Genomic DNA, 27,966 nt, shown 5'->3' with positions numbered 1-27,966 from the left:
CGCGGGGGGGGGCGGGGGGGGGGGGGGTGGCGCCCCGGACCTCCCCATCATGGCGGCGCGGCGGGGCTGTCGCGCTGAGGTCACGGCGGCGCGCCGGGGGGGCGGGGCGGCGGGGGGAGCGATTTAAAGGGACAATGTCCCCCGAGCGGTGGAGGCGGCGGCGGCTGCGGAGGCCGTGGCACCGGCACCGGGAGCCGCAAGGGCGGTAGCGGCAGCCACGGCCGCACCAAAGAAGGGAGCGCCGAGCCCCGGCACCCAGCCGGCGGCGCCGCCTCCCCGGTGAGGCCCGGCCCGGCCTGGGGAGCCCGCGGGCGGGGCGGAGCCGGCACGGGGAGGGGGAGGCCCGGGCCGGGCAGGGCCAGGCGGGACCCCCCGGGGCGGGGGGCGGGGGCGGGGCCTGTAGGGGCGGGGCCTGGTCGGGGGCGGGGCCGCACAGGTTGGGGGGAGGAGCGGGGGTCTTGGGGCAGGTGTCCCCCCCTCCCCAGCCTCGGCGCGTCCCGCGGGGTCTCCCGCCCCGAGGTGCACGGGCGGAGGGCGCATCGCGTGGACCCTGGCGCCCCGAGGGGTGTGCTGGCGCGGCGCTGCCACCACCCCTGCGACCCCCGGGGGTGTCCAGGAGGGAACCCCCTTCCCCACGCTGCCAAAGTGCTCCGAAGTTGCGGTCCCGCCGGTTCCCCGCGGGCAGTGCCCACCCGGTGGACACCCGCAGGTGGTTCCTCGGGGCCTGGGCAGGGACCCCCACCACAACGGCCAGTCCACGGATAGGCCCCCTGGGAGCCCCCAGGCCCTCGAGGGCAGCGCCTGCAGCCAGGCCTGGAGCCCCGGCCCCGCCCCGGTTGCCTGGGATCGGCCTCCCTACCATCTCCCTGGGGAGGGCGCCTCATTCCTGCCCTTCACTTTCCGCCGTTACCTTGAAGGTATTTATAGGTGGAGAAGACAGCCCCCACCCACCATGGCCTCCCCAGGGTCCTCATTTCTGGACCAGGAGCTCCATCCTTCCCTTTTGCCCGCAGACTGGAGAGATCTTGGGAGGGTGGGATGGAGGAACCCAGGCTGGGTATGCATGAGGGGTAACGTCGGGGTGAAGCAAGAGGGTGAAGGCTGGGGTCACTTGCGGCTGAGCGTGAGGGTGAAAGGGTTAATGCTGGAGAACCCTAAGGTTGTGTGTGGACGGAGGGTTGGAGTGTGGGAAAAGTGAGGGGTAACTGATCCGGGCAACAGGAGTGAGAAAAGTGCTGGGGTAATGATGGGGGGACTTGAGACAGTGTATGGGATCAGAGTGTAGCAGTGCTGAGGCACGCGCATAGGATATGCATGTGCATGGAAGTGAGTTCACAACTGGGAAAAGTGCAACCATGAATGAATGAAGGGAGGCATCTAAGAGAAGTAATAAGTTTAATGCTGCAAGAAAGCAAGGTGTCTGAGCGTGAATGCTGTAAAGTGGGGGAAACTGAGGCAGTGCAAAGAGAGGAGTTGTGGACGAAAGCTGAGGTGTGCTGAGATTAGAGACCATTGAGATCAATGTGTAGGGATAGGGCCTCAGCACTGTGGACTTGCTCATCTGTGCTTGGGGGGTAAACTGAGGCACCAAGCCACAAGGGTGAGGACAGAGGCTTCGAGGAAGGAGAAACTGAGGCAGAATCCCTTTCCAGCCTCCCCTGAGCACCTGTCTCTCTTGCCCCCACCAGACCTACAATGCCTCACTGAGCCGGGCCAGCAGCTGAGTGGAGCCAAGCAGAGAGCATCTATGGATGGGCCCCTGGCAGGCGGCCTGGCCGCCCCAGATCGTCCTCGAGGTCCTGAGAGACTGCCTGGCCCAGCGCCGAGAGAGGACATCGAAGGTGGGGCCGAGGTTGCTGAGGGGGAAGGTTGCATCTTCCGGTCTACCCATTACCTGCCTGTCACCAAGGAGGGCCCTCAAGACATTCTGGATGGCAGAGGTGGCATTTCTGGTAAGAGGGTGGGCCCTGTGGCCCTGATGGGAGCATCCAGCCAGTTCCCCAAGGCTCAGGGAGGGCCAAGTTACCCAGCCCATCAGGGGCTGAGTTGGGATCCTGAGTCTGCCTGGGTTCAGAGCCTTTGCCTTCTGCTTAGTTGCCCATTTTACAGTTGTGAAAACAGAGGTCTCGGGAACTAATGACCTGACCAAGGCCCACCCCAGTGGAAAGCAAGGAGCTGGGACTTGACTCAAGTCTGCCTGGCTTCCTTCTCTAATGGGGTCCAGATGCTCAGCTTAGCACCCCTGAGCTCCCCTCCCTGAACCCACTTTTTCTCCAGGTATGCCCCCATTCCCGTCAGTCTATTCCAGTTTGTCTTGCTGCACAGTCTTGGTGAGTCCCACTTCTGAGCCAGGGGCCCAAACAGCTTATGCCCCCTAGTGGCTGGGGAGAGACTGGGCAGTCAGGGATGACAGCCATCCCTTAATGCCTCTGTTTCCCATCAAAAGGGGATCTCGCACCATCCCCACCTAAAGAGTTGTCATTCCTTCATTAAATACTCAGCAACTACCATGTGCCAGGCTCCGTTCTAGCTGCTGGGGATACAACTGTAAGCAAAAGCGACAACAGTCCCTGCCCTCAGGGACCTGACATTCTAGTCGGGGAGACAGACAACAAGCAACTACACAAATAACATAAGGGCAGGTAGTGACAGGTGCTGTGAGGGTATTAAACAGAGTGCCAGGATCATGCCTGGGGGAACCTGGGAAAACCTCCCTGAAGGGGTGGAATTTGAAACAGCAGGTGCAGAGGCCCTATGGTAAGGAGGAGCCGGGTGTAGTCAAGGGCCAGGCAGGAGCCTGGTGTAGCTAAAGAGTGGTGGGTGCGGTGTAGGCTGACATACTCCGTATCTCCCTTTATCTCCTTGGCCTGCTCTAAAGGCCTTGGTTTCTAGGAATCTCCAAGCACCTTATCATGGGTCTCCTACATGCCAAGCCCTTTACGTGATCATCTCCTGTCATTCTCAAAAGAACTGTGTGGGGTAACCTCAGTTATTATTATCCATTGTTAGAGATGGGGAAACTCAGATCCTGAAGTGTCAAGTCAGTTTCCCAAGGGCCCACAGCCAGGCAGTAATCTGGCTTAACAGCCCTCATCTTTCACCACCACCCTATGTCAGGCCATCCTTGACCTGCCCCAGCTCACCTTAGTGAGGCTTATGAAGCTCAGTTACTTACAGAGCATGGCATGCTCACCTCCTCGGGGCTGAACACTGGTGCGCAGCCAGGGACCAAGCACACACACAACCTCCGCCCCTGCTGGACCCTACCATCTGGGGTCAGACAGACAGACAGACCAGCCACCAGCTGTTAAGACATAGTTGCAGAGGTTGCAATGGGGGATGGCCAGGCTGGGGGACATCCCAGAGTCCTGGATGAGGAACCGTGAGTCAGGCAGGGGACAGGGGACATCCAGACAGGGGGCTCCACGCATGCAGCGGTGTGGAGGTGACTAGTGGTACCCGAAGGTGTCATGTAGGAGAGGGCAAGACCCCTGCTCAAAGAACCATACCCTTCCCCATACTGTTAGGAACCAAGGCCCAAAGAGAGGCAAGACTGTGTCCCAGGTCATGCAGCTGACCAGGGCAGGTCCAGGACTTTGACTCTGTGGGAGTCCTGGGGAACGGACTTTGGGGCCTAGGACCCTCTTTGGATCTGGCTCTGAGGAACTGGGCATTCTGCTCTACCTGGCAGAAGTCCTAGGTCTGAGGACTTCCCTGCTGGTCCAGTGGTTAAGACTCCACGCTTCTACTGCAGAGGATGTGGATTCAATTCCTGGTCAGGGAACTAAGATTCCCATATGCCACGTGGTGTGGCCAAAAAAGAAAAAGAAGAATAGCAGGTCTGGAGAGAGGGAGCAAGTAGGTAGGTGGGTAGATGTGTGCTCACTCCCCCTGGGGAGTCCACCAGGGTCCAGGGCACGTGCCTGGGGAGGAGGGGGGTTGTGGCTGCTGAGGGGGGACGGGTCTACTCCTAATGGTACCGCTGAGCATCTAGGGCATGGGGCGAGGGCTTGACTTGGAGTAGGGTCATGGCCTGGAAGGTGGAGAAGGGTCTGGGCTTCAGACAGAGTGTCTGCCCCACTGCCCTCTTAGCCCGTTCCACCCTACCTTCCCTAGGCACCTGCCCTAGGAGTCTTGTGATGCCTATAAATAGGAACAGCCTCTGAGGCTGCCATTCCATGCTGAAGCCTGGGTCCTCCCTCATCCCCACCTAGTCCTGGGAGGCCCTTAAGAGCACCCCTGGAGGGGCTACCTGCAAACTCCTCCACCTAGACATGGATGAATCCACTGCCTCCTCTGTCCTCCATTATAGCTGTTGGCCTTGGCCTCACCTGCAGCCCCTCACCCAATGCTTGGCTTCTCTGGTTGGCTTCCTGGGTGCACCTGAAGCTTGAGGGGCTGGGATGGTCCATATGGATTTCTAAAGAGTCTGGTGCATGCCTGGCATTGGGACCAGGGAGCTAAGGGACGAACAATGCACCCTTTCTGCCCTCATGGGGTCCCAGAGTGTGGAGTGAGTGGGCCTGAGGTTCTCGGTCAAGCCTCCACCTTCCAACTTGGGGGCTGTCTGAGCCAACCCTAAACCCCAACCTGGGCAAACCACCCCCCTTCATCCTCCCACCGCCGACTCTCTGGATTGAGCATTTACTCTGTGATCTTCCTTGGTGCCCGTCTCTGGCCCTTTGAAACTGGGGCCGTAGCTGTTGCCCTTATATCGAGGAGGAAACAGGCTTGGAGTGAAAAGGGCATGCCCTTCAGTTTCCCGCTTGGCCTTGAACTGGATCTGTCTGACTCTGATGTCTAGACTCCTGGCCACTTCACCAAGCTGCCTGGCTTGGGCTTCAAGCTGCTCACGGACACCCTTCTCATTTTCAGTTGCTCACTTTCAGAGCCCCTGGGGGACCCCAGATGGCAGGAGCCAATGAGGGCCCCTCGGCACGGCCATTACTGGGGGCCGCATCCAGAGTGCCTTGTCTGACCCATAGGGACTTCTGAACCCCCTTCCAATGGTGGAAGCCACGGATGAGCCCCCAGTTCCCCCAACAGTCTTGGATACGGGACCCTGCTTGGTCTGCTTTCTCCAAAGCACCTAAAAATAGGTGCTTCACTGGAGCCGCTCAAACAAAGAGGCCAATACGGCCCCCTGGCTCGCGGAATTCTTAGACAACGGCAATCGCAGAACCATCGAATCTGGGACACTCGGAATCTCAGGAGCTTGGGGTCCCAGAATCTCAGAATCAGGACACCTGGACCCTCAGACTTACGTGAACTGGCTGGCCTCTCCCAAGAAGCTCACGTCTGGGACTCTTGTGTTCTCAAGAGACACATTTCTTGGGGTCTCACTCCCTTAGCTGGTGCAGGCCTTCATTCCCCAAACCTCGAACCCTCTCCAGCACTCCCCTAACCCTTGCATCCGGGCTCAACCCTGACCTGGCCCTGCTCCCCATCTCTCTACCACAGAGCTTCTCAAAGGAAGGAGATTCTGCCCCCAGGGGACACTGTGACCATGTCTGAAGACAATTTTGGTTGTCATGACTGCAGGTTCAAGGGTAGGGGTGGCTCCTGGCATCTGGTGTGTGGAGGCCAGGGGTGCTACTGAAGATCCCACAACGCACAGGATGCCCCCCACTCCAGAGAATGATTCAGCCCCTCAAGTGAGCAGCCCCACGTTTGAGAAACTGTTCTAAATGATGCAGACTCCTGTATCCCCATCACACTCTCACCTCCTGGAGGCCACGTGCCAGTCATGCGCCTTCTCTCAGGCTCCACAGAAAGACCCTTGTGGCGGTGATCACAGCCTGCTGACCCTTCCCCTCCACCCTCATCAGCTCTGAATTCTTTGGCCCCTGACCGTCGGCTCTCAATCTCCTGGGCAAATTGGAGAGTAGGGGATTGGGAAAAGTATCAGTACCAACCCCAGTGCTTAGCCCTCTTTCTGGACCATCCTCAAATTGAAGCTGATCCAGCAATTGCATCTGTTGGGCTCTGGATGGGGCACAAGATCTCCCAGTGTGTTAACCTTGGCCCCAGCAATTGGCCTGTGCCCCGACTGGCATGCTTGCCTGCATCAGGCGGGCGTGGCAGGCAGAGGAGGCACAGGCCAGGATTCCTGTGGTCACTCCAGGCATTGGCTCCACAGGCGGATAATGGAGAGTTGGCTCTATCTGTGTGAGGGTTCTTAGGAGGGATGTGATTCCAAGTCGTAGGCCTGAAAGGGGGTCTTGGAGGCAGGAGGCAGGGATGGGCCCTCTGCAGCTCAGGCTCAAGGGCTCCTCACTCTTCATCTGGCAGCTGTTGGTTGAGTACCTGCCATGTGCCAGGCACTGAGATGCTGCAGTGAGCGAGGCCCCTGGGGTGGGGGTGGGTGGCTTATGTGCCAGCGGAGGACCCTGGCAATTTCAGAGAGTGCTAAGGAAAGAAAAGAAAAAAGGCAATGAGCGAGGAAATCACAGAGGCTCAGTTTAGCAGGTGGCCAGGGAAGGGTTCTCCAGGCAGAGGGACTAGCCAGTGCATAGGCCCCAAGGCCAAAAAGAGTAAGGTGGGCTTGAAGCTTCATGAGCTGTCTGGGCAGAGTGAGAGAGGGGTGAGGAGGAGAAGGCAGCGAAGCTGGAAAGACCCGCAAAGGTCTGACCTCGCAGGGCCTTGCAGGTGGTAGTTGGGAATCTGGCTTTTATTGGAGGTATGATGAGAAGCCAGGCAAGTTTTTACCAGGGTGTGACTTAAAAAATAGGAAAAAATATCACCCTGGCTGCTAGGTGGGGGACAAAGAGAGGAAGACTGAAGGCAGCAAGCCCTGGTGGTCCCCTAGGAAAGCCAAGAGGACCCCTCCAGAGAAACCCTTTCGGGGCTCAGGAGTACAGAGGCCAGAGGCCTCTCAGGGGAGAGGGGTGGGGAGCTAGCTGGGCCCTTCCAAGGTGCCCGGTTGGGCTTCCGGAGCTGGGGTGCTGTGAAGGGCCCCAGCCGGGGGGACCCCAGCCCCTCAGGGTCTCCCCTCTCTGTTGCAGATGGGCAGCCCCACCCTGGCCTCAGCGAAGCCCTTCCCCGTGCCACCTCCGCCACCCATCGGATCAGCAGCTGGTGAGTTGCCACGCTGGCCCTGACCTCAGGGAGGGCAGGGGGGTGAGCAGGACATACCTAGGCCCAAGAGAAGCCCCTAGGAGTGAGACGGGATCAGGAGGGAATCAGGATGCTAGGCAGGAGGAGGTGGCTCCCCTCAGGCAAGCCCCTGGGCGCTCGCAGGGGGTGGTGGGAGGACTGGGATGAACACAGACAGTCAACTCTCATTATCCCTGCCGGGAGCAGGGCCAGAAGGCCAGGAGCCTGGAGGTTGGACCCTCGGAGTCCTGTCTCTGCCAGGTGACCCTTAGAATAAGGTTCGGCTTCTCTGAGTCTCAGTTTCCTCATCTGTAAATGGAGTCCTTGTAGTGTATCTCACAACCTCACCTCGAAGACCAGAGGGATGTAGCATCGGAGCAGGAATCAACAGCAGTGCTGATGGCAGCAACCTTTTATTAAATGGCTTGAAAGTGAAACTGTTAGTCGCTCAGTCATGTCCGACTCGTTGCAACCCTATGGACTGCAGCCCGTCCGGCTCCTCTGTCCATGGGATTCTCCAGGCAAGAATACTGGAGTAGGTAGCCATTCCTTTCTCCAGGGGATCTTCCTGACCCAGGAATCGAACCTGGGTCTCCTGCACTGCAGGCAGATTCTTTACCATCTGAGCCACCAGTGAAGCCCCCTATTAAATGGATGGGCAGGCGCTAATGTGTAACAGCGTCCATATTGGGATTAATAATAGCTCTGTTATTTAGCACTTTCTGTATACTGTGCTCTCAGTGTGGGACTTTACCCTACTGAATCTTTGCCATAGCCCTGCGGGGAGTGGGCCCGTTAACATGGAGGTAACCCCATGATTTCTGCTCAGCCTCGCAGTAGAGCCCATCTCCACATCTGTTCCATGGGTGTGAGTCATAGCCGCTTATGGAGGCCAGATCTTGAAAATGAGAGAAATCGATCAGGAACAGTCATAATAAGAACCCACATTGGTTGTGGGCCTACTGGGAGCTAGGCTTCGGGCCAAGTGAAGCGTTTCCCAGCACTGAGTTGTGTCACATTCACCCTGCACTTCACGGGGTCAAGGTTCCCATTTGAAAGCTTGTGGTTGCTATCATTTAAATAAGCACCTGCAGCGTGTGAAGTGTTCTTTGATTACTGTGTGAGAAAACTCCCTCAGTCACTGCATACAGGCACAGAAGCTCTTGGTTCTTGGGACTTGTCCCCATTTTTAGGGCTGGAAAACTGAGGCTCAGTGAGGTTGCCGCGCCTCTCCTTGCCCCTCAAAGGAGGTCAGGGTCACTGGAGCCACAGGCTGCCCAGGGCCTGACTCTGCCCTCCTCCCAAGACGGGAGACGTAGGGAGGAAAGTGCATTCTCTTGAATGGTTCCTGCTGCTGAGTTTTACCAAATTTGCTGGAAAGAGGAAACTCAATGCACAAATCACTCCAATTTGGGGAGGACCAAGACAAAAAAAGCAGCCTGCGGCGTAACCGAAATGGGAAAGTCATCTAGGACCCTCCCAGGGGACATATGAGAGTTGACTGTGCCACCAGACTTGGAGACATTCCTTGTGATCCCCACTGTGGTCTCTGCACACTCCGCCCCTTTCCCCACCCCCCACAGTGCAGCAGGGCTGGGTTCCATACACAGGCATGAGCCCTGGGAGCTGAATCTCGTATTTGACCCAACTGCTCTGGAAGGGTCCACACACACTCCCCCAACCTGCCAGCTGACACCCACACACTCCCCGCCTCAGTCCCCGTGGGCTGAGTTCTCTGGAACCTGTGTCAGATCGCCTGGGAACCCCACCCCCACCCCCTCACTGTCCCTTGCCCAAGAAAAGAAACCGAGGCCTGTGGCTAACCTGTCCCCATTGGCCCTTCCTTGCAGCTGCTGGGATGGAGGCAGCCTGGACTTCCAACCGGGCTCCCCCTCACCCCATCCCCTGGGCCACTACCCAGGCCCCCTGGATGGCCGGGGGCCCTGGGAGCGCCCCCTGGTTCAGGAGGCTGGGGAGGACCTCGCATCTGAGCAGAGGTTCGAGGACTCCGTCATCATGAGAACTGTGAAGCCCCATGCTGAGCTGGAGGGCTCCAGAAGGTTCTTGTACCACCACCAAGGGGAATCAAAGGTATTTGAGAAGGTCCCCCGGGGCCGCCCCAGGTTCGACTGGCTGAAAGACGCAGATGAGGTGGTCCCGCTCCAGGATGCGGGGCTGGACATGGACTTGCCTCCCCAGCCACCACCCCTCACCTCCTTCAGGACAGTGCTCATGCCTGTAGATGATACCATGAAGACGTTGGATGGGCCAGTGGTGGGCACCAGAGAGCACCTGGCAGGCCTGGAGGGCCTGACCCAGCCGTCCGAGTGGAGCCTGCCCCGGTCCGCCTCAGAGGTGGCCACGCAGACCTGGACGGTGAACTCAGAGGCATCTGTGGAGCGGCTGCAGCCGCTGCTGTCCTCCGTCCGGACGAGGCCCTACTTGTGTGAGCTCCTGGAGGAGGTGGCCGAGGGGGCAGACAGCCCCGACGAGGACGAAGACGAGGAGCCAGCCGTGTTCCCGTGCATCGAGTGCAGCATCTACTTCAAGCAAAAGGAGCACCTCCTGGAGCACATGAGCCAGCACCGCCGAGCCCCGGGCCAGGAGCCACCGGCTGAGCTGGCCCCGCTGGCCTGTGGCGAGTGTGGCTGGGCCTTTGCCGACCCTGGTGCCCTCGAGCGGCACCGCCAGCTGCACCAGGCCTCCCGGGAAAAGATCATTGAGGAGATTCAGAAGCTAAAGCAGGTCCCAGGTGATGCGGGCCGGGAGGCACGGCTGCAGTGCCCCAGATGCGTCTTTGGCACCAATTCCTCCAAGGCCTTCGTGCAGCATGCCAAGCTGCACGCACAGGAGCCACGGGGCCCAGCAGCCCAGGAGCCCTTCGGGGGCAGCAGCGGGGCGGGTAGCCCAGGCCCCGATGCCACCTCCCTTGCCTACCAGCCCTATGGAGACCCCTCGGGCCTCAGTGCCTGTGTTTTCTGTGGCTTCCCTGCGCCCAGTGAGAGCCTGCTCAGGGAGCATGTGAGGCTGGTGCACGCCCATCCCCACTGGGAGGAGGAGGATGGTGAGGCTTTTGAGGAGGAGGGCCCTGCAAGCCGGCCTGGCACCAGCCAGGACGCCTACACCCGATTCTCTGAGGCCGCCGACTACTTTGGCAAAGCTGAGCCGCTCTTGGCCCCCACGTGGCAGGAGAATCCGGCTGGATACGACCCCAGCCTGGCCTTTGGCCCAGGCTGCCAGCAGCTGGGCACGAGGGATTTCCCACTGTCAAAGCCACTCCCACACTGCTCAAGCCAGAGGCCCCTGGGAAGGCCAGCCTTCCCCTCGCCACTAGCATCCACTGCCTACTCCTTACAGGCGAGCAGAAGCAAGAGTGTTGTCCAACCTCAGGGGCTCCCAGGCCACCTGGAGGACCAGAGGCACCCATGGAGTGAAGAGGAAGAGGAGGAAGAGGAGGAGGAGGAGGAGGAATTACTGCTGGCCTCAGAAATGGACTTTCCCCCTGAAAACAGGGTCTTCGCGCCGCCAGCCAGCCCCAGCCTCATCCCACAGTCAGCCCTGGAGCTGAAGCGGACATTCCGAGAAGCCCTGCAGACGGCGGTGGCCTCGCGGGCACAGCAGCAGCAGCTCTGTGGGATGGTGCCTGTAGTGTTGGTGGCGAAGCTCGGGCCGCGAGTCATGGCTGCGGCGGCCAGGGCCCCCCCAAGGCTGCAGCCTGAGGAGCTGGGGCTGGGGGGCGCCCACCCCCTGGACTTCCTGCTCCTGGACACTCCACTGGGGGGCCCTCTGGGGCTGGACCCATTCCTGGATGGGGACCCAGGGGTGGCACTGAAGCCTGAGGAGCGGAAATGCCCCTATTGCCCTGACCGCTTCCACAATGGCATTGGCTTGGCCAACCACGTGCGGGGCCACCTGAACCGCGTGGGTGTCAGCTACAACGTGCGGCATTTCATCTCCGCTGAGGAGGTGAAGGCCATCGAGCGCAGGTTCTCCTTCCAAAAGAAGAAGAAAAAAGGTAGGGTGGCTCCACTCCAGCACCCACTTCCCTCCGAGGCCAAGGCCGGGGAGACGCACAGCTGGGTGGCTGAGTCCTGAACCAACAAACCCTCAATCTAAAGCCTCCTGCAGTGCCCAGCAGGGTGAAGGCAGGGAGCTGGGGCCAAGGTCACCGCATCAGAGGAGATATGGGGACATCCCAACTGTCTGGCCCTTCCAGTAGCTGGAGTGTGGGCTGAGGAGTCAGCCCCAAGCAGAAAATATCACTGAATCCTTCATTCGACAAATCTTTATTGAGTGAGGTCACCACAATGAACAGAAAGGAGTCCCTGCCCTTCTGAAGTGCACAGTCCCAGAGGCATGGTGGGACCCTGGCTGACTTCAGAACCCCTGGGGCTGCCTGTGAGGTATGCTGATTCCCAGGCACCAAGGTTCTGATTCCAGAGGTCTGTCTCCACATGAGTGCCCTGGGGAGTTCTGATACTGGCAGACATGGAGCCTACATGGGGAGGGGCTGGTATGGTGTTTGAGAGAGTGTGCGTGTATGCACACTGTGGGGAACGGGCAGGGGACCGACTGCCACAAAACTAGGCAGTTACAATGTTAAGGGACCTGGGCTGTGATGGGGGCAACTCGGGGAGGGGTTTAGGGAAGCTCAGAGAAGATCCCCATCTCTGGGGGATCTGAGCAGATTCCCAGAGGAAGGCATCCCACCCACTGATCCATTGCTTCATTCAGCCAAGGTTTCATTGATAACACTGGGGTGATACAGACATGAGCTCTAGAGGAAAGAAGGGTATTAATCAAACACTTGTCCAAATGACTGCAAATCGATCCTGGAGAAGTATTTCTGGGGGTGAGATCCCTGATGCTTTGAGCTGTGTGAAGGGAGACAATAGAAGGCCAGGAAGAGAAAGCTTCTTTAAGTGAGCAGATGCAGGCAGGAGCATGTACAACAAAGGGCAGGGAGGCATCCAGGGTGAGGACCAGCACGGGGTGTGTGATCCACTGGGGGAGTGGCCCTGGGAACTGGAGAGCGGAAGATGTAGAGTAACACACACACACACACACACACCCCCCACCCCCCACTCAGGCAGTCTATGTCCTCTCTGTCTCCACAGTGGCTAACTTTGACCCGGGCACCTTCAGCCTGATGCGCTGTGACTTCTGCGGGGCTGGCTTTGACACTCGGGCTGGCCTCTCCAGCCATGCCCGGGCCCACCTGCGTGACTTTGGCATCACCAACTGGGAGCTCACAGTCTCGCCCATCAACATCCTGCAAGAGCTGCTGGCCACCTCAGCTGCTGAGCGGCCCCCCAGCCCCCTGTGTCGTGAAGCTGGGGTGCCGCCTAGTGGCTTCCTGACCTCCCGCCGGCCCCGCTTACCTCTTACAGTGCCCTTCCCACCCACCTGGGCTGAGGACCCTGGGCCAGCCTACGGAGATGGTAAGGGGAAAGGGGACAGGCAGGCTGGAGCCCTGACCCTTCCCAGGGGCCTGGAGGGATGGAGGAGTGGGAGGTGGGCCGCCACTCTGCTTTCCTGCAAGTGTTTTCAAGTCACTTTACCAAGTAGGTTGACTACTGTCCTGCCACTTAGGGGTCCTATTTTACTCAGTGGCTGGGCCAGGGCTCTGTCTAGGTCCAGTTCCTCCCCGCCCTGCCTGACAGTGGTTTTAACAGAGGCTTACTGATCTCTTTACTAGGAGCCAGATACTCTTCTAAGCCTTTTACAAATATGAACTCATTTATATCCTCATAACAACCCTTTAAAGGCAGGTGTTATTATCCCCATTTTATCAATTAGGAAACTGAGGCTCAGAGATCTTCATTAATATGCCCCAGGTCATACAGCTGAAAGCATGTGGAGCTGGGGTTTGAAAGCCCTCCTTGATCTTAATGATGTCTTTTACCTGGAGCAGCACTGTCTGGTGGAACTTCCTGAGGCAATGGAAATGTTCTCTAGAGACTCATACCGTCCTACAGGGTCACCACCACTGGCCACATATGGCTGTTGAGTCAAAGGCAGTTAGTACAAGGTTAGTGGTGATCCAAGTGGACAGTGTAGATCTAGAGTTTACATTCTAGATTTTCAGTGGTGCCTACAGTGTCCATCTGGGCTTCCCAGATGGCTCAATGGTAAAGAATCCGCCTGCCAATGCAGGAGCCACAGGGATGCGGGTTCGATCCTTAGGTCAGGAAGATCCCCTGCAGGAGAAAACGACGACCATTCTAGTATTCTTGCTGGGATGATCCTGTGGAGAGAGGAGCCTGGTGGGCTATAATCCACGGGGTGACAAAGAATCGGACACGACTGAGCAACCGAGCACACACGCATGCACTGTGTCCAGCAGCATTGATAACCCCTCCCTTAAGTGAGAGCTTGCTGTGTCCCAAGGTTTCACCTCACCTACACCTCAAAACAGTTCCATGCAGCTAAGGTGTTCCTGTATTTTGGATAAGGAAACTGTGGGTCATCCGCTTTGCCACAGCCACAAAGCAGCACAGCTAGACTTCTGAGCACCACGTTAGGTGCTCTCGTCAGAGGCTTGGGTGATCCAGAAGTAATATTTTGGTGAAGGAGCCTGGGGCAGGACTCCATGGAGGAAGTGGAAATATGAAGGACTCAGCCTGACAAAGCCTGACTTTGTGGGAGTCTTTACTGAACCTCACAGGAGAAAAACTCAGCAGTGAGGAGAAAGTAGGCTCTGAGGAATGGAGAAGGTACCTGGACAGGGGAATTGTCCAGGGGCTGCTTGGGGCTAAGGGTTCCTTCTGTTTCTCCTACCTGGAGTTTTCAGGGTCCTGGGCTTCCCAGGTGGTGCTAGTGGTAAAGCACCCATCTGCCAATGCAGGAGATATAAAAGATGTGGGTTCAATCCCTGGGTCAAGAAGATCCCCCGGAGAAGGGCAGGGCAACCCACTCCAGAATTCTTGCCTGGAGAATCCCGTGGACAGAGGAGCCTGGCGGGCTACAGTCCATAGGGTCTCAGAGTCAGACACGACTGTAGTGACTTAGCGCACACGCATGCGCGCGCACACACACACGCACACCCCTAGATCTGTACTCTGCCTTTGCTGGATCCATCCACAAGACCGAAGGACATTTGAGGGTCTGCAAAGGGAAGAGTGTGGCTGTTGAAGCCCTCTCCCCTCCTTGGACAAGGAAGAGATTTGAGGCACAGAGAGAGGATAGTGGTTGGTTGAGGTCACACTTCAGGGAGAGGCGGAGTGGGGCCGTGACCTCAGGTTTCTTGCCTCTGTGAAGGCTATCCCCTTCAGCTCACATACCTGGCTAGGTTTCCTGGTGTCTCAGTGGTGGCTGGGAGGTGCGGTTGCTCTGAAGATGGCTAGTTGCGGGTGGGAGTGGGGAAGGGGGTGAAGGGGGGACAGGAAGCAGTTTATAGGCTCCAACCTTGGCCCCTTCTTTCTCTGACTGAGTCCTGGATGTCAGGCTTACAACCCTTTACTTGGCACCCGGTTCAGGCACCCAGGGGATGACAACACGCAACCAGCAGCCAGGTTCTGTTTCTATCAGAAGACCAATGTACCAGCCCTCAGTTAGTGCTGAGTAATCTGACCATGTCACTGGGACAAAGGAGTCAGCCTGCTACCGCTCTGGCCCTGTCCTTGGGGGGTTAGGGGTATAATCAGTCTTTCAGTGAACATGTTGTGGGTGAGGGTGTTAAGGAGTGGTTGAGAAGATCCTAGAAGCCTTGAGAAACGATATCCAACAGTAGGGCCAGGTCTGGGCACCAACCACGAGAAGCGGCCATCCTTAGAAGGATCTCCCATGCCTCTCAAAGTGGGCGGTGGGGAGCGGACTCCAAGTTGGGGGCGGGGCAGTGGTCAGATGCTAGTCCCACCCAGCTGTCAAGTAACAGCTGGGGGCAATCCGTTTAGCTTGGGGGAGGGAGAAGCAGGTTGCGCTTGAAACGCGCGGTGCCGGCCTTGTGTGGAGTTCAGTAGGATTGCCAGACAGCGCCGTCAGGGGACAGCTGGATCACAGCATGATGTTGGGGGATCCTCCTGGTTGGGGATCAGGTGTCTTCCAGGATTCCTGACCCGGAGGGGAGACTTCCAAGGAAGGGAATGAAACAGTGTCCCCAGGCAGGTCCTAGGTCCGCCCGTCGGGCTCTAGGAGCCTGGATGCTGTTAAGGCGAATGCGTGTGGCCGGAGGATTCCCATCGTAGTCTTAGAGATGTCCAGGGTACGGGGAGAATGTCTCGGGCCGTTGAGACCCGGCTAGGGCAGCAATTGGCAGCCGCTAGTAGCACTGCGTGCGTGAGTGCGCGAGCTCTCCTCTGGTCGGGCGGGGACAAGGGGTTCGTTCGCGGTGCTCGGTGCTCGGCTGGCTGCCCTGGGCGCACCCCGAGGGGTGGGGCGGAGCGGAGCAGGCTCTGCGGCGGCGGCACTCGGCGTTCGGCTGCTCTCGCCTGGGGCGGCCGCCCCGCGTGCGCCGGAGCCAAGATGGCCGCCTCCACCGCCCAGTGCCGAGTGACAAAAGCGGAGAGCAAGGCGGCGGCGGGGCCGCGCGCGGGGGGCGCCCGTGAGCGCGCGCCCGCGGGGGCGCCCCCGCCGGGCCCCCCGAGCCCGGGCCCCGCGGCTCTTCCCTCGCCGCCGCCGCCGCCCCCACCCCCGCCGCCGCCGCCGCCGCCGCGGGACGGGCCCAAGGCCGAGCCGGAGCCGGGGCCCGGGCCCGCGCCCGCGCCGGGTAAGAGCCCGCGCCGGGGAGGGTGCGGGGAGGGCAGAATTGGCGTCCCGCCCGGCCCCTGCTGTAGCCGCCGCCCCAGACACCCGCCGTCCAGTCTCCGGGACTTCCCCTCCCCCAAGCGCTCCAGTCGCGGGGACCCTGGGCCTCCTGTCGCGGCTCGCAGGGTCCCGAGCTTCAGGAACACTCTCCGCCGCCACTTTGCTGAACCCTCACCCCATCTGACAGATAGCCGCTAAGCTCCTTGGAGCCCGTGGTTTGCCTCTCACCGCAGCCTCTGTTCCTCCGGCGCGGAAACCGACTCCAAGTCACTTCAGCCTTGACACGGTCGCTGCCCCGACTGACAGATGAGCCCACTCCACCCGGAGACTTTGACAAAGTCCTCGGCGTCCCAGGCGCCCACCCCCGCCGAACCCCAACTTCCTTTCTCTTTGCCTCTGTAGGACTCAGACTGAGCCCGGGACCTACCTGTCCATCCCTCCCCACCTCCCGCTGCTCATAACACGGAGCACCTCCAGGGCCCCATCTGACACACCATTCCTTCATTCTGACCTCTCTCCATGCTCTGAACGCTAAAACTCGGACTCAACAGGCCTCTCAGGCCCCTTTCTCCAAAAAATTAGACCATGAAAACTCACCTTTGATTCTCTGTCCTCATACATCTTACCCAGAGAAGCTTTCCAGCCCGATGGATGCCTCAGAAACTTCTGAGAAAGTTCAGTGATTCCCATTCTCACTGTCCCCAGTCAGGTTCCCGGCTGTTCCAGGCTCACAGTTCTTACCTTTACCCTTTCCTTGGGCTTAGCTTGAGATTAGAAGACCAACCTAGGGCCCCCAGTTGTCTTGCCTGGTGGAGATTCCCCACAAGTCTTTGGGAGCCTCCCTTCCAGTCCTGTGCTGCCTGCCTCTGCACTGCCTCTGTGGCCTCTGACCCTGGCCTTTTCTTTCCGAATTCCCTTTCTGACTGCCACCTACCCGTCCCCCCATGACTGACAGATGCTCCGCTCCGCAGAGTGGAGCCCAGAGACATCTCTCTGCCTGGAGAGATATTTTCTCTGAGATTAGCACTGTGTCCGGTGACCTGTCTGTGCTGTGGTAGGTGGAAGCCGTTCCTAAGTCTGTGCTGTCAGTTGGCGGCCTCGACATCCCTGCGTCGTATCGGAGCTCGGGGTTATGGATGGAGCCTCAGCTTTCATGGGGTGAGCTGCGTCCCAGAGTGAGAGCAGGCACCAAGGATGAGGAAGAAGGCTCCCACTACTGCCAGCCCTACGCCCCTGGCCCTCCGTCCTCACAGGGGTAGACAGCCCACACCTTACCTGGGCTGAGCCTGTCTTCCCAACCTCACAGGCCTGGGTTCTGAGGAAAACGCAATGGTGGCCATGGACTTGGGCTCCCCCCCGCTTCCCAAGAAGAGCCTGCCTGTCCCTGGGCCCCTGGAGCAGGTGGCCAATCGGCTGAGCAGCAAAATGGCTGCAGAGGTTCCTCATGGCAGCAAGCAAGAGCTGCCGGACCTCAAGGGTGAGTGGCGCAGGTGACAAGGGTGCTGACCAGGCTGGTCATGCTCTCAGGGAGCTCTTGGGCTGGAGGTTTAATGGGGAGGAGGCCCTAGGTTAGCCACAGCTTTCTCTCTGGCATCTCATGGTACCAAGGAGACCCCCGGCTGTCTTCTCTCTTGAGTTTTTGCTGCCACAGGTATGCTTGGCCTCAAGCCCTGGCCAGGGGAGGGGCATCCAGAGAGGCAGTGGGCACGGTCATCAGGAGCGCACCCCCCAGACCCAGTTCATTTGCTGACTTTAATTGTTGGTAGCTATCTGATCTTCTCCATAAAACTGCCTTGTACTTCCGTTGATTCTCAGGTTGTTACTCAGTAATGGCAGGCACTGTGCTGGACCCTTGGGATGTGAGAGACGCAAAAGAGACCTGGCCTTTGTCTTTGGGGGTCACTGCCATTGGGGGATAGCAAAGCAGAGAAGTAGAGATGAGGGCTCTGCAGAAAAGCGTGCAGACAGGGCTCCACGGAGACCATGGCTGAGGCCACCAGCCTAGCATCTGGGGCATGAGTTAAGCTACTCTTTAAAGTGTGTGTCTAGCAGGTCAGCGTCTGTGTGAAAACCTGTTGCCAGGACACCCTGGTACATTAGAAATGTGAACAGCATGTCACTGGGTGGACCACCAAGGGCTCTGCCTCCTGCTGTGTGCCTTTGGGCACAACTTTTCCTCCCCCTCTCTCTGAGACTCAGTTTCCTATATTTGAAAACTGAACAGGCTAAATCCTGCCTCATTAGGGTCATTTTAAGTGTGGGAGGGGCTGACGGAAGCCAGGAGCCTGCGTGAGCGGGACCCCAGGGGGAGGAACAGCGGGAGAGCAGAGCCTGTGCAGCCTCACAGACAGCTCTCCCGGCCTCGGTCTCACCCTCCAGCCCAGAGCCTGACCACCTGCGAGGTCTGCGGTGCCTGCTTTGAGACACGCAAGGGCCTGTCCAGCCATGCGCGCTCCCACCTGCGGCAGCTGGGGGTGGCTGAGTCGGAGAGCAGCGGTGCCCCCATTGACCTCCTCTACGAGCTTGTGAAGCAGAAGGGCCTGCCTGACACACCCCTCGGGCTGCCCCCAAGCCTGACGAAGAAGTCCAACTCGCCGAAGGAGATAGTCGCTGGAGCCCCACGACCTGGCCTGCTCGCCCTGGCCAAGCCCCTCGATGCCCCTGCTGTCAACAAGGCCATCAAGTCGCCTCCCGGCTTCTCGGCTAAGGGCCTGGCCCACCCGCCCAACTCCCCACTCCTCAAGAAGGCATCGCTGGCCCTGGCGGGCTCCCCTACCCATAAGAATCCTGAGGACAAGAGCCCCCAGCTGTCTCTGAGCCCCCGGCCAGCCTCTCCAAAGGCCCAGTGGCCCCAGTCTGAAGACGAGGGGCCCCTGAACCTCAGTGAGTGCGGGTCCTGGGAGCCGAGGGAAGGGTGGGGCCTCAGGCTGGGCCGCGGGGCTCAGGGTGGATGCAGTGGGGATCATAGTGCCTGCGTATCCTGGGTCGGCTGGGTCAGAGCGTGTTAATTAAGGTGCTGTGTCTCCGTTTGGGCATATTACCTGTATCCCATTTCACTTCGCCATTCTTCCCCCTGGAAGTCTGGCGGTGGCTACTAAGCCTGCCAGGGTCATCCTTGCCCCTTAGGGCTGCTTTTGACCTTCTCTGAGCCTGAGGGTTGGGGCAGTGAAGGTAGCCAGGGTTCCCATGGGGCACCTGGGGTCCTGCAGGTAAACAGGTGGTCCACTAGCCAGGTGGGCCCATGCTTGGCCCTGTCTTCACATCCTCTTGTTCCTGGTGTCCTTTGCAGAGGTACCTCCGTGCCCAGGGCTGGAACTATACCTCTTGGGCTGCCTGTGGGCATGGCAAAGAAGGGCTTGGGAAGCAACTCCCAGGCATGGTGAGCAGACTTAACAAAGGCCATCTCAGGAATTCAGACCTCCCCGCACATTTGTGGGCCTCAGGGTCTGAGAGTGAGCCTAGGGTCTGGCCCCCTGACCAACAGGGCACCCCAGTTGCACCTCGTGTTCCAATGAAGCTGCTTCCACGGTCTGTGCTTCCAGGAGCAAGGGTCTGAGCAGGTGTGCCCTTGGTTGTGTGATGCCTGGCAGCCAGTGTGCCCCTGCTTTGTCACCTCCAGCCCATCCTGCACAGCTTCCCTGGCTGAGCTACCTGGGAAGGGGGACTGGAAGCCTCAGATTGTGCCATTAGAACTGGGCCACTGCCTCTCTACCCCACTGTCTCCGTAGCCTTAAGCTCTCTACACTCACCTTGATGCCAAAGGCCTAGGCAAGGAACATGACTTTCTGCTGCCCCAAACCTCATAAATCAACAGCAATGAGTCTTGGACTCCCACCAGCCTGGGCCGCCGAGACTCACACCAGGCCTTCCCGCCTCAGTCCTGGAGGGCCGGCCGAGGTGGCGGCCGTGAACCGCCCCCCTGTGTTTTGTCTCCGCAGCTTTAGATAGTGACGGGGGCAGAGAGCTGGACTGCCAGCTGTGCGGTGCCTGGTTTGAGACCCGCAGGGGCCTGTCCAGCCACGCCCGCGCCCACCTGCGCCACCTGGGCGTCAGCGACCCGGATGCCAAGGGATCCCCCATAGACGTGCTCCACGGGCTCATCCGGAGGGCCGGCGTCCAGATCCGCCTCCCACTCGGGCGGGGCGCCCTGGCCCTGCTGGGGCGGCCTCCTCCCGCTCCTGCGGCCCTCTCCTTGCTCCCCCCCCCACCGCCGGCCAAGAGGGCCAAGCTGAAGGCCAAGGGTACGGCCAGCCCCTGGGGGAAGCAGGACCTCCCGGCCGCCGCAGCCGCTGGCATTTTCTGGGCCTCTGATGTGGAGCCGTCTCCTCTCAACCTCTGTAGGTTCTCGCTTCAGCCGCCCCGGTCCTCCCTGCGGGCCCTGGAGCCCCTCCCAGGGTGGGGAGTCACAGCCCTGTCCCTCCTCCTTCCCTGCTGAGGCCGGGAGTGGACAGGGGCCCTTAGCAGTGGCCCAGTTCTGCCCAGAGATCTTGCTGGCCGTTGGCTGCTAGGCCTTCTCTCTCGGCTTTTGACCTTCCCTCAGAATGAAGGCCAAGGGTGGGGTGCTGCCTCTTGGTATAGAAGGTGCCCATGGTTGCCCCTGATCCGGATGGCAGGGCTACCACTTCCTGCCCCCATCCCGGTTGGGACCCTCAGGGCTGTGGCGTCTTGGTTCTGTCCTTTTTCCACCAGGACCCAAGGCCCACAGGCTCTCTCTAGAGCCTCCCTGCGCTCCTGGCCGGGTGTCTGCCCCCACCCCCAGCCCGCTCCTCAGCTCCCTCCCTTGCACTTACCCTCCATCACCACCCCGGCCCCTGGACATGCTGCTGTCCACGCCCAGCCGACCAGGAGACCCGCAGGTGATGATGCTAACAGTGCCGGTGAAGCTAACCGACCCTCTCTCCCGCTGCAGCCTCGGGCCCGGAGCCGGCACGCGACATCCGCTGTGAGTTCTGCGGAGAGTTCTTCGAGAACCGCAAGGGCCTGTCGAGCCATGCCCGCTCGCACCTGCGTCAGATGGGCGTAACCGAGTGGTACGTCAACGGTTCACCCATCGACACGCTGCGGGAGATCCTCAAGAGACGGACCCAGTCCCGGCCTGGCGGACCCCCCAACCCATCAGGGCCTAGCCCCAAAGCTCTGGCCAAGGTGGTGAGCAGCGGAGGTCCTGGCAGCTCACTGGAAGCCCGCAGTCCCGCGGACCTTCACCTCTCACCCCTGGCCAAGAAGTTGCCGCCACCAGGCAGCCCCCTGGGCCACTCACCAACTGTCTCTCCTCCTCCCACGGCCCGGAAGATGTTCCCAGGCCTCTCCTCACCCTCCCTGCCCAAGAAGCTGAAGCCTGAACAAATGAGGGTTGAGATCAAGCGGGAGATGCTGCCGGGGGCCCTTCATGGGGAACCGCACCCATCCGAGGGTCCCTGGGTGGCACCTCGGGAAGACATGACCCCCTTGAACCTGTGTAAGTGTGACCCTGGGGCAGGACAGGGAGAACAGGCAGAGGGGTCTTCCCCTCACTTCCCTCGGGGGTACCCGGAACACCCAGGGTTGAAATGGAAAAGGAAGGAGTACACAGGTCCAGAGGACAAGGGGCTAACAGTTCCAGCTATGCAGACCCCCAACTGAGTGAGCTGCTGCTTGATTCTACATTCCTGTGAAGGAGGCAGAATTGTGTCATTAGGCAGGGGTAAAGAGATTCTCTCTGCCATCTTTGATTGGTAGTGGCTACCATCCAGATTTCTAGGGGAAAAAAAACACGCTTGTAGGGATCAATCAGTGATGTCTGCCATGGGCAGGAGTGTTAAGTGCTGGAAATGAGTGTCTTTCTGATATTCCCGGTCACTAAGCACTTGGTATTTGGAGAAGGTTAAGGTCTCAGCTGCTCCAGAGTCTACCAGTACGTGACTTTGGACAGTTTCCTCTTTTGGAAGATGGAGATGCTCATGCTCCCAACTCTACAGTTTTCCGAAGTGGTGTAAAGCACTTAGCTTTAATGCTGAAACAAAGGTCCGTGTATGCAGTAGTTGTAACATCCCTATTACAGCAAGCAAGAGTGCTCCCCTCTCAAACTCTCACTGTGTTCATTCTGCTCCAGTTGGTTGAGCTGCTGTGTGCCGAGCAGGTAAGGAGGGCCCAGGCCTCTGCCTTAGTGCTCATATGCATTCCACGACTGCTGTAAACCACATGTTTTGAATTGCTCCTGCTTTAGACCCCAGGAACACAAGAGAGGTGGTTTCCATCTCCCATTTTGCAGAGGAGGAAACTGAGACTCCCAGCTTCACACAGGGAGTCATAGCCAAGCTTGCAGCTGAGTCCAGGATCCAGGGAGCACTTGCCCCTCAATCCATCACAGTGTCAGGGAGTCATCGTGAAGCCAGCTAGAATTTGAGGTGATAGAAGCAGCAGAAGGGCTGGATCATGTACTCAAGGGCCTCTGGAGGCAGATGAGGGAGTGGGTCCATTCAGGTCTGGGACTGCATGGATGGGCAGTGGGGCACTTAACACTGACCTTGAGCTTGGAGGCTTCCTGCCAACAGCCGCCGCCTCCCTCTCCTCCCCCTACCCCGACCCACTGCAGCATCCCGGGCAGAGCCGGTGCGTGACATCCGCTGTGAGTTCTGCGGCGAGTTCTTCGAGAACCGCAAGGGCCTGTCAAGCCACGCACGCTCACACCTGCGGCAGATGGGCGTGACCGAGTGGTCTGTCAACGGCTCACCCATCGACACGCTGCGGGAGATCCTCAAGAAGAAATCCAAGCCATGCCTCATAAAGAAGGAGCCGCCGGCTGGAGACCTGGCCCCTGCCTTGACCGAGGACGGGCCCCCCACAGTGGCCCCTGGGCCTATGCAGGCCCCCTTGCCTCTGGCGCCGATGGCTGGCCGGCCAGGCAAACCTGGAGCTGGGCCAGCCCAGATTCCCCGTGAGCTCACCCTGGCACCCATCACTGGCACCAAGCATTCAGCCACCGGCTACCTGGGCTCCGTGGCAGCCAAGCGGCCCCTGCAGGAGGACCGCCTCCTCCCAGCAGAGGTCAAGGCCAAGACCTACATCCAGACTGAACTGCCCTTCAAGGCAAAGACCCTCCATGAGAAGACCTCCCACTCCTGTAAGCAGTGGGCGGCAGGGTCCAGGGAGGGCATCTGCCAGGGCCTGTCGGGCTGGGCAGTGCCATGTCGCTCAGCCCCAGTGGGGGTCAAGGCGCCCGTGGGAGGCGGGACTGACTCCCGACCTGGGCAGTGCCTTCTGGGTACCCCTGCTCCCTCGGGGCTGGGGCTCAGCAGCACCCCCTCTGCCTGCAGCCACTGAGGCCTGCTGCGAGCTGTGTGGCCTTTACTTCGAAAACCGCAAGGCTCTGGCCAGTCACGCCCGGGCGCACCTGCGGCAGTTCGGCGTGACCGAGTGGTGCGTGAACGGCTCACCCATCGAGACACTGAGTGAGTGGATCAAGCACCGGCCCCAGAAGGCGGGCGCCTACCGGAGCTACATCCAGAGCGGCCGTCCCTTCACCAAGAAGTTTCGCAGTGCCGGCCACGGCCGTGATGGAGACAAGCGGCCGCCCCTGGGGCTGGCCCCTGGGGGCCTGGCTGTGGTGGGCCGTGGCGCTGGGGGTGAACCAGGGCCCGAGGCTGGCCGGGCAGCCGACAGTGGTGAGCGGCCTCTGGCGGCCAGCCCGCCAGGCACCGTGAAGGCCGAGGAGCACCAGCGTCAAAACATCAACAGTGAGTGCTGGTGGAGGAGGGTCATGAGCTGCCCCCGGGTCCTCTGCCATGCATCTCCCCTGAGGTCACTTTCCCAGCCACCCTCTTATTCAGTCATCCACCCTCTGTCCCGCGGTCCAGGAGGTTTCCATTCACCAGCAATCCTGACTTAAAATTCCCGCAGCATCTGCCCCTCGCTCGCTAAAGGCGGGAACCTCTTCGGGGGCCTTGCCATCCGGCTCATCTCCTGTCCCACTCCCCGCTTTTCCCCACCTCAGAATTTGAGCGCCGACAAGCCCGCCCTCCAGATGCCTCTGCGGCCCGGGGCAGTGAGGAGGCCAATGACCTGCACCAGAAGCTGGAGGAGGTGCGGCAACCTCCGCCCCGGGTCCGGCCAGTCCCCGCCCTGGTGCCCCGGCCCCCCCAGACATCACTGGTCAAGTTCGTGGGCAACATCTACACCCTCAAGTGCAGGTATGCAGCCCTCCCCTGGGGGAGGGAGGAGACCGCCCACCCAGGGCTGGGCCTCCAGAGCCTCTGGGCCAGACTGGGGTGTGGCTGGGCCCAGGGTGGGGGCTCCTCACAGACAGCGATGCCCCACAGCCTCAGGCCCTTGAGCTTTATAACCTGCAAGACCTGGGTTCAGTTGCCGGCTCTGACACACAGTTTCGTGACCTTGAGCAAGAGTTTCCTGCTCCATACCTCAATATTCCCACCTATAAAATGGGATTGGTAACAGACCCACCAAATAGATTTGTTGTCAGGATTAAAAGTTGTGTAGTTACAAAACACTCAAGCTGTACCTGTCACATAGTAAGCAGTTGGCAAGTGTTTGCTGGATTAAGGAGGAAAAAAATAGGTCTTAGTTCATTGTTAGTAAAGTCCACACATCCATCAGTGTCCAGGAAACTGAGAGTCTGGGATGCGATGTGCCTATCTGAGGCCACACAGGCCAAGTCAGAAGTAGGATTCAAACCCAGGACTCAGGACCATGAGCTTGGGTTCTGGATTTGAGGCTGAGAGGGTGAGGAGTGGATGAATTGTGAGCGTGAGTCAGGTGGGTGGGAGTTGGTGCCCAACCCCCCTTTCCCTGACTCCCATCCTTCTCTCCTGGGGCCGGGCAGGGTTGCATTTGCTTCCCTGGGGTCCCTCTCCGCCTCAGAGCACATGTTTCAGTCACCTGGCAGAGGTGTTTGGGAAGCTCAGTGACCCGTACCCAGCACCTGAGCTGGCAGACTGCCCTGAGCATAGGGAGGGTCTCTCCAGGGGCCCTAGCACAACCCCGTGATGGATAGAGGTAGCTGTACGTAGGAGGATGCCTAACTTCTGGGTCCCCCTTCCCTCACATCCTGGGCCTGCTTTGTTCACAGTGAGGAGCAGCAGGTGTGCCTGATGCTCAGGGTGTGGCCAGGGCTATGGTTCTGCCTCTCCTTACTGCAATGGCCACTTCTTCCTCTCTCTGTTCCCCGCGCCCCCCCAGGTTCTGTGAGGTGGAATTCCAGGGGCCCCTCTCCATCCAGGAGGAGTGGGTGCGGCACTTACAGCGGCACATCCTAGAGATGAATTTCTCCAAAGCGGACCCCCCGCCGGAGGAGCCTCAGGCCCCACAGGCACAGACAGCGGCAGCAGAGGCACCCTAACACAAAAGCATTCCAGACCCCCTCTCACGCCATCTTTCTCTCCTTCTTCTCCTCTCTCTCCTCCCTCTTTCTTTTCTGTTTCCAAAGGAGCAAGCCAAAACCTCAAACCGGTACCTTTCACGGGCCGGGCACACTACAGCCGGGGCACCGGAAGCCAGCTAGCCACCCTTCCCCTAGCCCAAGGACTCTGGGGCCACACACAGGGCAGCTTCCTCCAGCCCACACCCACCTGCCCATTTGGTTCAGCAGCGGCGGCGGCCAGGTGTCTGGCGGCAGCCAGTCGGTTCACAAGGGAGGAAGACCAGCGTTCTCCCGCATCCAGCAGCCAGGCGGGCTATTTTTGCCATCTGTGGCCACTTGCAAAGACCCCAAGGACCCCTGTCCTGGTTCCTTCTTGCCCTTGCCCCTGTGAATACCCTCTCACACATGCACGCACGCACTCACGGACCTCGTGAGACCCGGGAATCGGCCCCAGCCCTCCAGTTCCCGAGTTGAACGACTACCACATCACGCCACGGTGCTTGCTCAGGAGAAGGCACACTCCCTCTGTGGCCCTCTGCCAGGGCCTGGGAGCCCCCTGCCTGAGCCCACAATGCCACGGAAATCCTTGTTGGCCGCCTCCCCCTCATCCCTTGCAAGAGGGGCCTTCCCAGCCAGGAAGAGCTCAGAGCTGACAGCTGCCTCCTGCCGTGTCAAGGCCCTCCCAGAGTCTCGGGGGCTCTGGGGCCTGGGAGGGGGTGGGGGTGGGACTCTCCTTCCCCACCCTCACCCTCCCCCCTTTTCACTGTTGCTTTCTATGTATAGCTCCCTAGACCTTTCACTTTTTTAAAAACGCGTTTTGTGTAGAGAATAAGGAACGTGGATCTTTTTATTTTGCAATCCTGGGCCAGCTAGAAACCGGGAGCCGATTGCCCTTTTAACTTTTTCAGTGGCCACATTTTGGTTATCGATGTACCTAGAAGTATGTAAATTAGATTAAATTTCTCTTCTGGAAACACCCCGGGGCAGGCAGCCAGCGTTGTGTTTTTCTGTCGAGTGGACAGGCTGGCATTGTCCGTCTGGCAACCAGGGCTGGGATCAAGCCACCTCCGCCAAAAGCCCCTGGAAGCCCTGGGTTTTCCTGTTGGCTGCCAAGCCCACCAGACCTGTCTGGGGATGAGCCCAAGTTCCCAGCTGTTGGCCCTCCATGGCATGGCTGGTGGTTGGGGGAGGGGGCGGCAGGTGGGTCTCTGGCCAGCTGGTGCGGCAGCTCCTGTGAGCCAAGGAGAGGAACCAGAGCTCTGGGCAGCTGGTCTGGGAAGGGAGCCAGGATTGAGCCGTGATTGAGGCCTAAAGGGCTCTCCGAGGGCAGGAGCTGTCCATTGAGGGTGTGGGGACCTTCACTGGTGGGGTGGGTGAAGCTCACAGCCGTTGGGACTGCCCTGCCTTCAAGACATGTGACCTGTGTGGGGAGATACACGCTCTCCCTGAACCCAACTAACAGAAGGGGGAAAAAGAGCTGCTGGCTCCTTTTCGTTGTTATTTATTTTCTCATTCTGCAAATGTTTATTGAACGTTTCTGAGATTTTAACAGATTTTGTTGGCTGCTCCTTCTTGTTTATTGCATGTGATTTTTTAGCTCATTATTTTCACTTAAAACAGCCAGGGGCTGCAAAGTGGGAATGACCTCCTGGGGCAGAGGCCTCTCCTACCCCAACCCCATTATCCTTGGCCCCCAACCATGCCCCTGACTGGGAACGGGGGACTCACAAGCTGTGACAGTACGCACCCCTCCTCCCCAAGGGTGGTCTTGGCCTGCACACTTGGCTTTTCTGCTCCTATGAGATCAGGATACATATCTTGCCTGCCAGAGGAGGGCCTCTACTACTCATGTCTAATGTGAGACTTTGAATGCTGGTAGAGCCTCTCTCGGAATGAGACCTGACCCAAAGGCACCACCTCTTTCAGCTTTTTATAAGTTTTTTTTAAACTAATACATTAGTTTTAAAAAGTGATGTAAGCTGGATGTAAAGAAAAAGTTCAAACTATTCAAGAACTTAGAAAGTAGGAGGTCCTGCACCACCAACAGTGATGCCATGATAGGGGCCGGTCCTCGAAAGGGTTGAATGCTGTTCTTGCCACAGAGGGATCTTTCCCTAAAACTTGTGATCACACCCCTTCTCGTAAGCAGTTCTACTACTTGTCTCAGAGGCAGAGCATTAGATATTAGTGAAGTCAACATATGAGGGTAAAATATAGCTGTGGTACACGCCATGAAGGAAGCTATGGGATCCAGGAGAGGTGTCCTGGGGCTGTGCCTTAGTTTGGAGGGCAGGCAGGTCTCCCTGAGGGTGACACTGAAATGAGCCCCACAACTGGAATGCACACGAGGCAGAACTTTATGTACTTCATATGTGGAGTTTTTCAATGCATTGTGAACTTTGTCCCACGTGGCAGCAAGTTTTGCATAGGCCCAGGGTTGGAGGAGTTGCTAAAGCCTTTCATGGAGAATCCTAACCACACAAAAGTGGAATAGTAAAATGAACTGTCACCTACTCATCAGTTGTAAACTCATGACCAGTCTCTTCAGCTACAGCCCCTTCATGTCCTCCTCTCCATATGAATTAGGGTCATCAGACCAATTAATCTCTAATGTTTCAGCATATTTCTCTGAAGGATACGGACTTTTAAAAAGTGCCATCGAAATGAGAGATTAATATCAAAAAGTCAGTAGTGGCATACTTTAAAACAAAAAGTACAAGTCACCCAGCTTGATGAATTTTCACGAACACAAGCACAATTTTCAGTGTCTG

General features: G+C 58.8%; 1 protein-coding gene across 8 annotated transcripts; it reads left to right on the top strand.

Moving 5' to 3' along the window:
- The first annotated feature begins 111 nt into the window (after positions 1-111).
- WIZ (WIZ zinc finger) lies at positions 112-26,744 on the top strand. Of its 8 annotated transcripts, XM_025293715.3 has the most exons (13): positions 112-279; positions 1,689-1,952; positions 7,005-7,077; positions 8,946-11,110; positions 12,213-12,536; positions 17,147-17,317; positions 18,220-18,723; positions 19,779-20,177; positions 20,750-21,298; positions 22,415-22,942; positions 23,136-23,555; positions 23,813-24,008; positions 25,015-26,744. In XM_025293715.3, the coding sequence occupies exons 2-13, from the start codon at positions 1,748-1,750 to the stop codon at positions 25,172-25,174; spliced, it is 5,694 nt and encodes a 1,897-aa protein (XP_025149500.1). In that variant the 5' UTR covers positions 112-279; positions 1,689-1,747; the 3' UTR covers positions 25,175-26,744. The 8 variants fall into 8 exon arrangements, with proteins under 8 accessions (XP_025149500.1, XP_025149502.1, XP_025149503.1 ...); XM_025293717.3 differs by lacking the exon at positions 17,147-17,317; XM_025293718.3 differs by lacking the exon at positions 19,779-20,177.
- The last annotated feature ends 1,222 nt before the right edge of the window (positions 26,745-27,966 follow it).

This window comes from Bubalus bubalis, chromosome 9 (assembly GCF_019923935.1).
Source record: "Bubalus bubalis isolate 160015118507 breed Murrah chromosome 9, NDDB_SH_1, whole genome shotgun sequence".
NCBI lineage: Eukaryota > Metazoa > Chordata > Mammalia > Artiodactyla > Bovidae > Bubalus > Bubalus bubalis.
Note: the sequence above shows the minus strand (reverse complement) of the source record. Positions and strands in the feature narration are given on the sequence as shown.

Bases quoted from the DNA above. Each gene is read 5' to 3' on its own strand.
- WIZ (XM_025293715.3), top strand. From the start codon at position 1,748: ATGGATGGGCCCCTGGCAGGCGGCCTGGCCGCCCCAGATCGTCCTCGA. The intron at 12,537-17,146 runs GTAAGGGGAAAG...CCAACCTCACAG, and splicing joins TGGGCCAGCCTACGGAGATG to GCCTGGGTTCTGAGGAAAAC. The intron at 22,943-23,135 runs GTAAGCAGTGGG...CTCTGCCTGCAG, and splicing joins TGAGAAGACCTCCCACTCCT to CCACTGAGGCCTGCTGCGAG.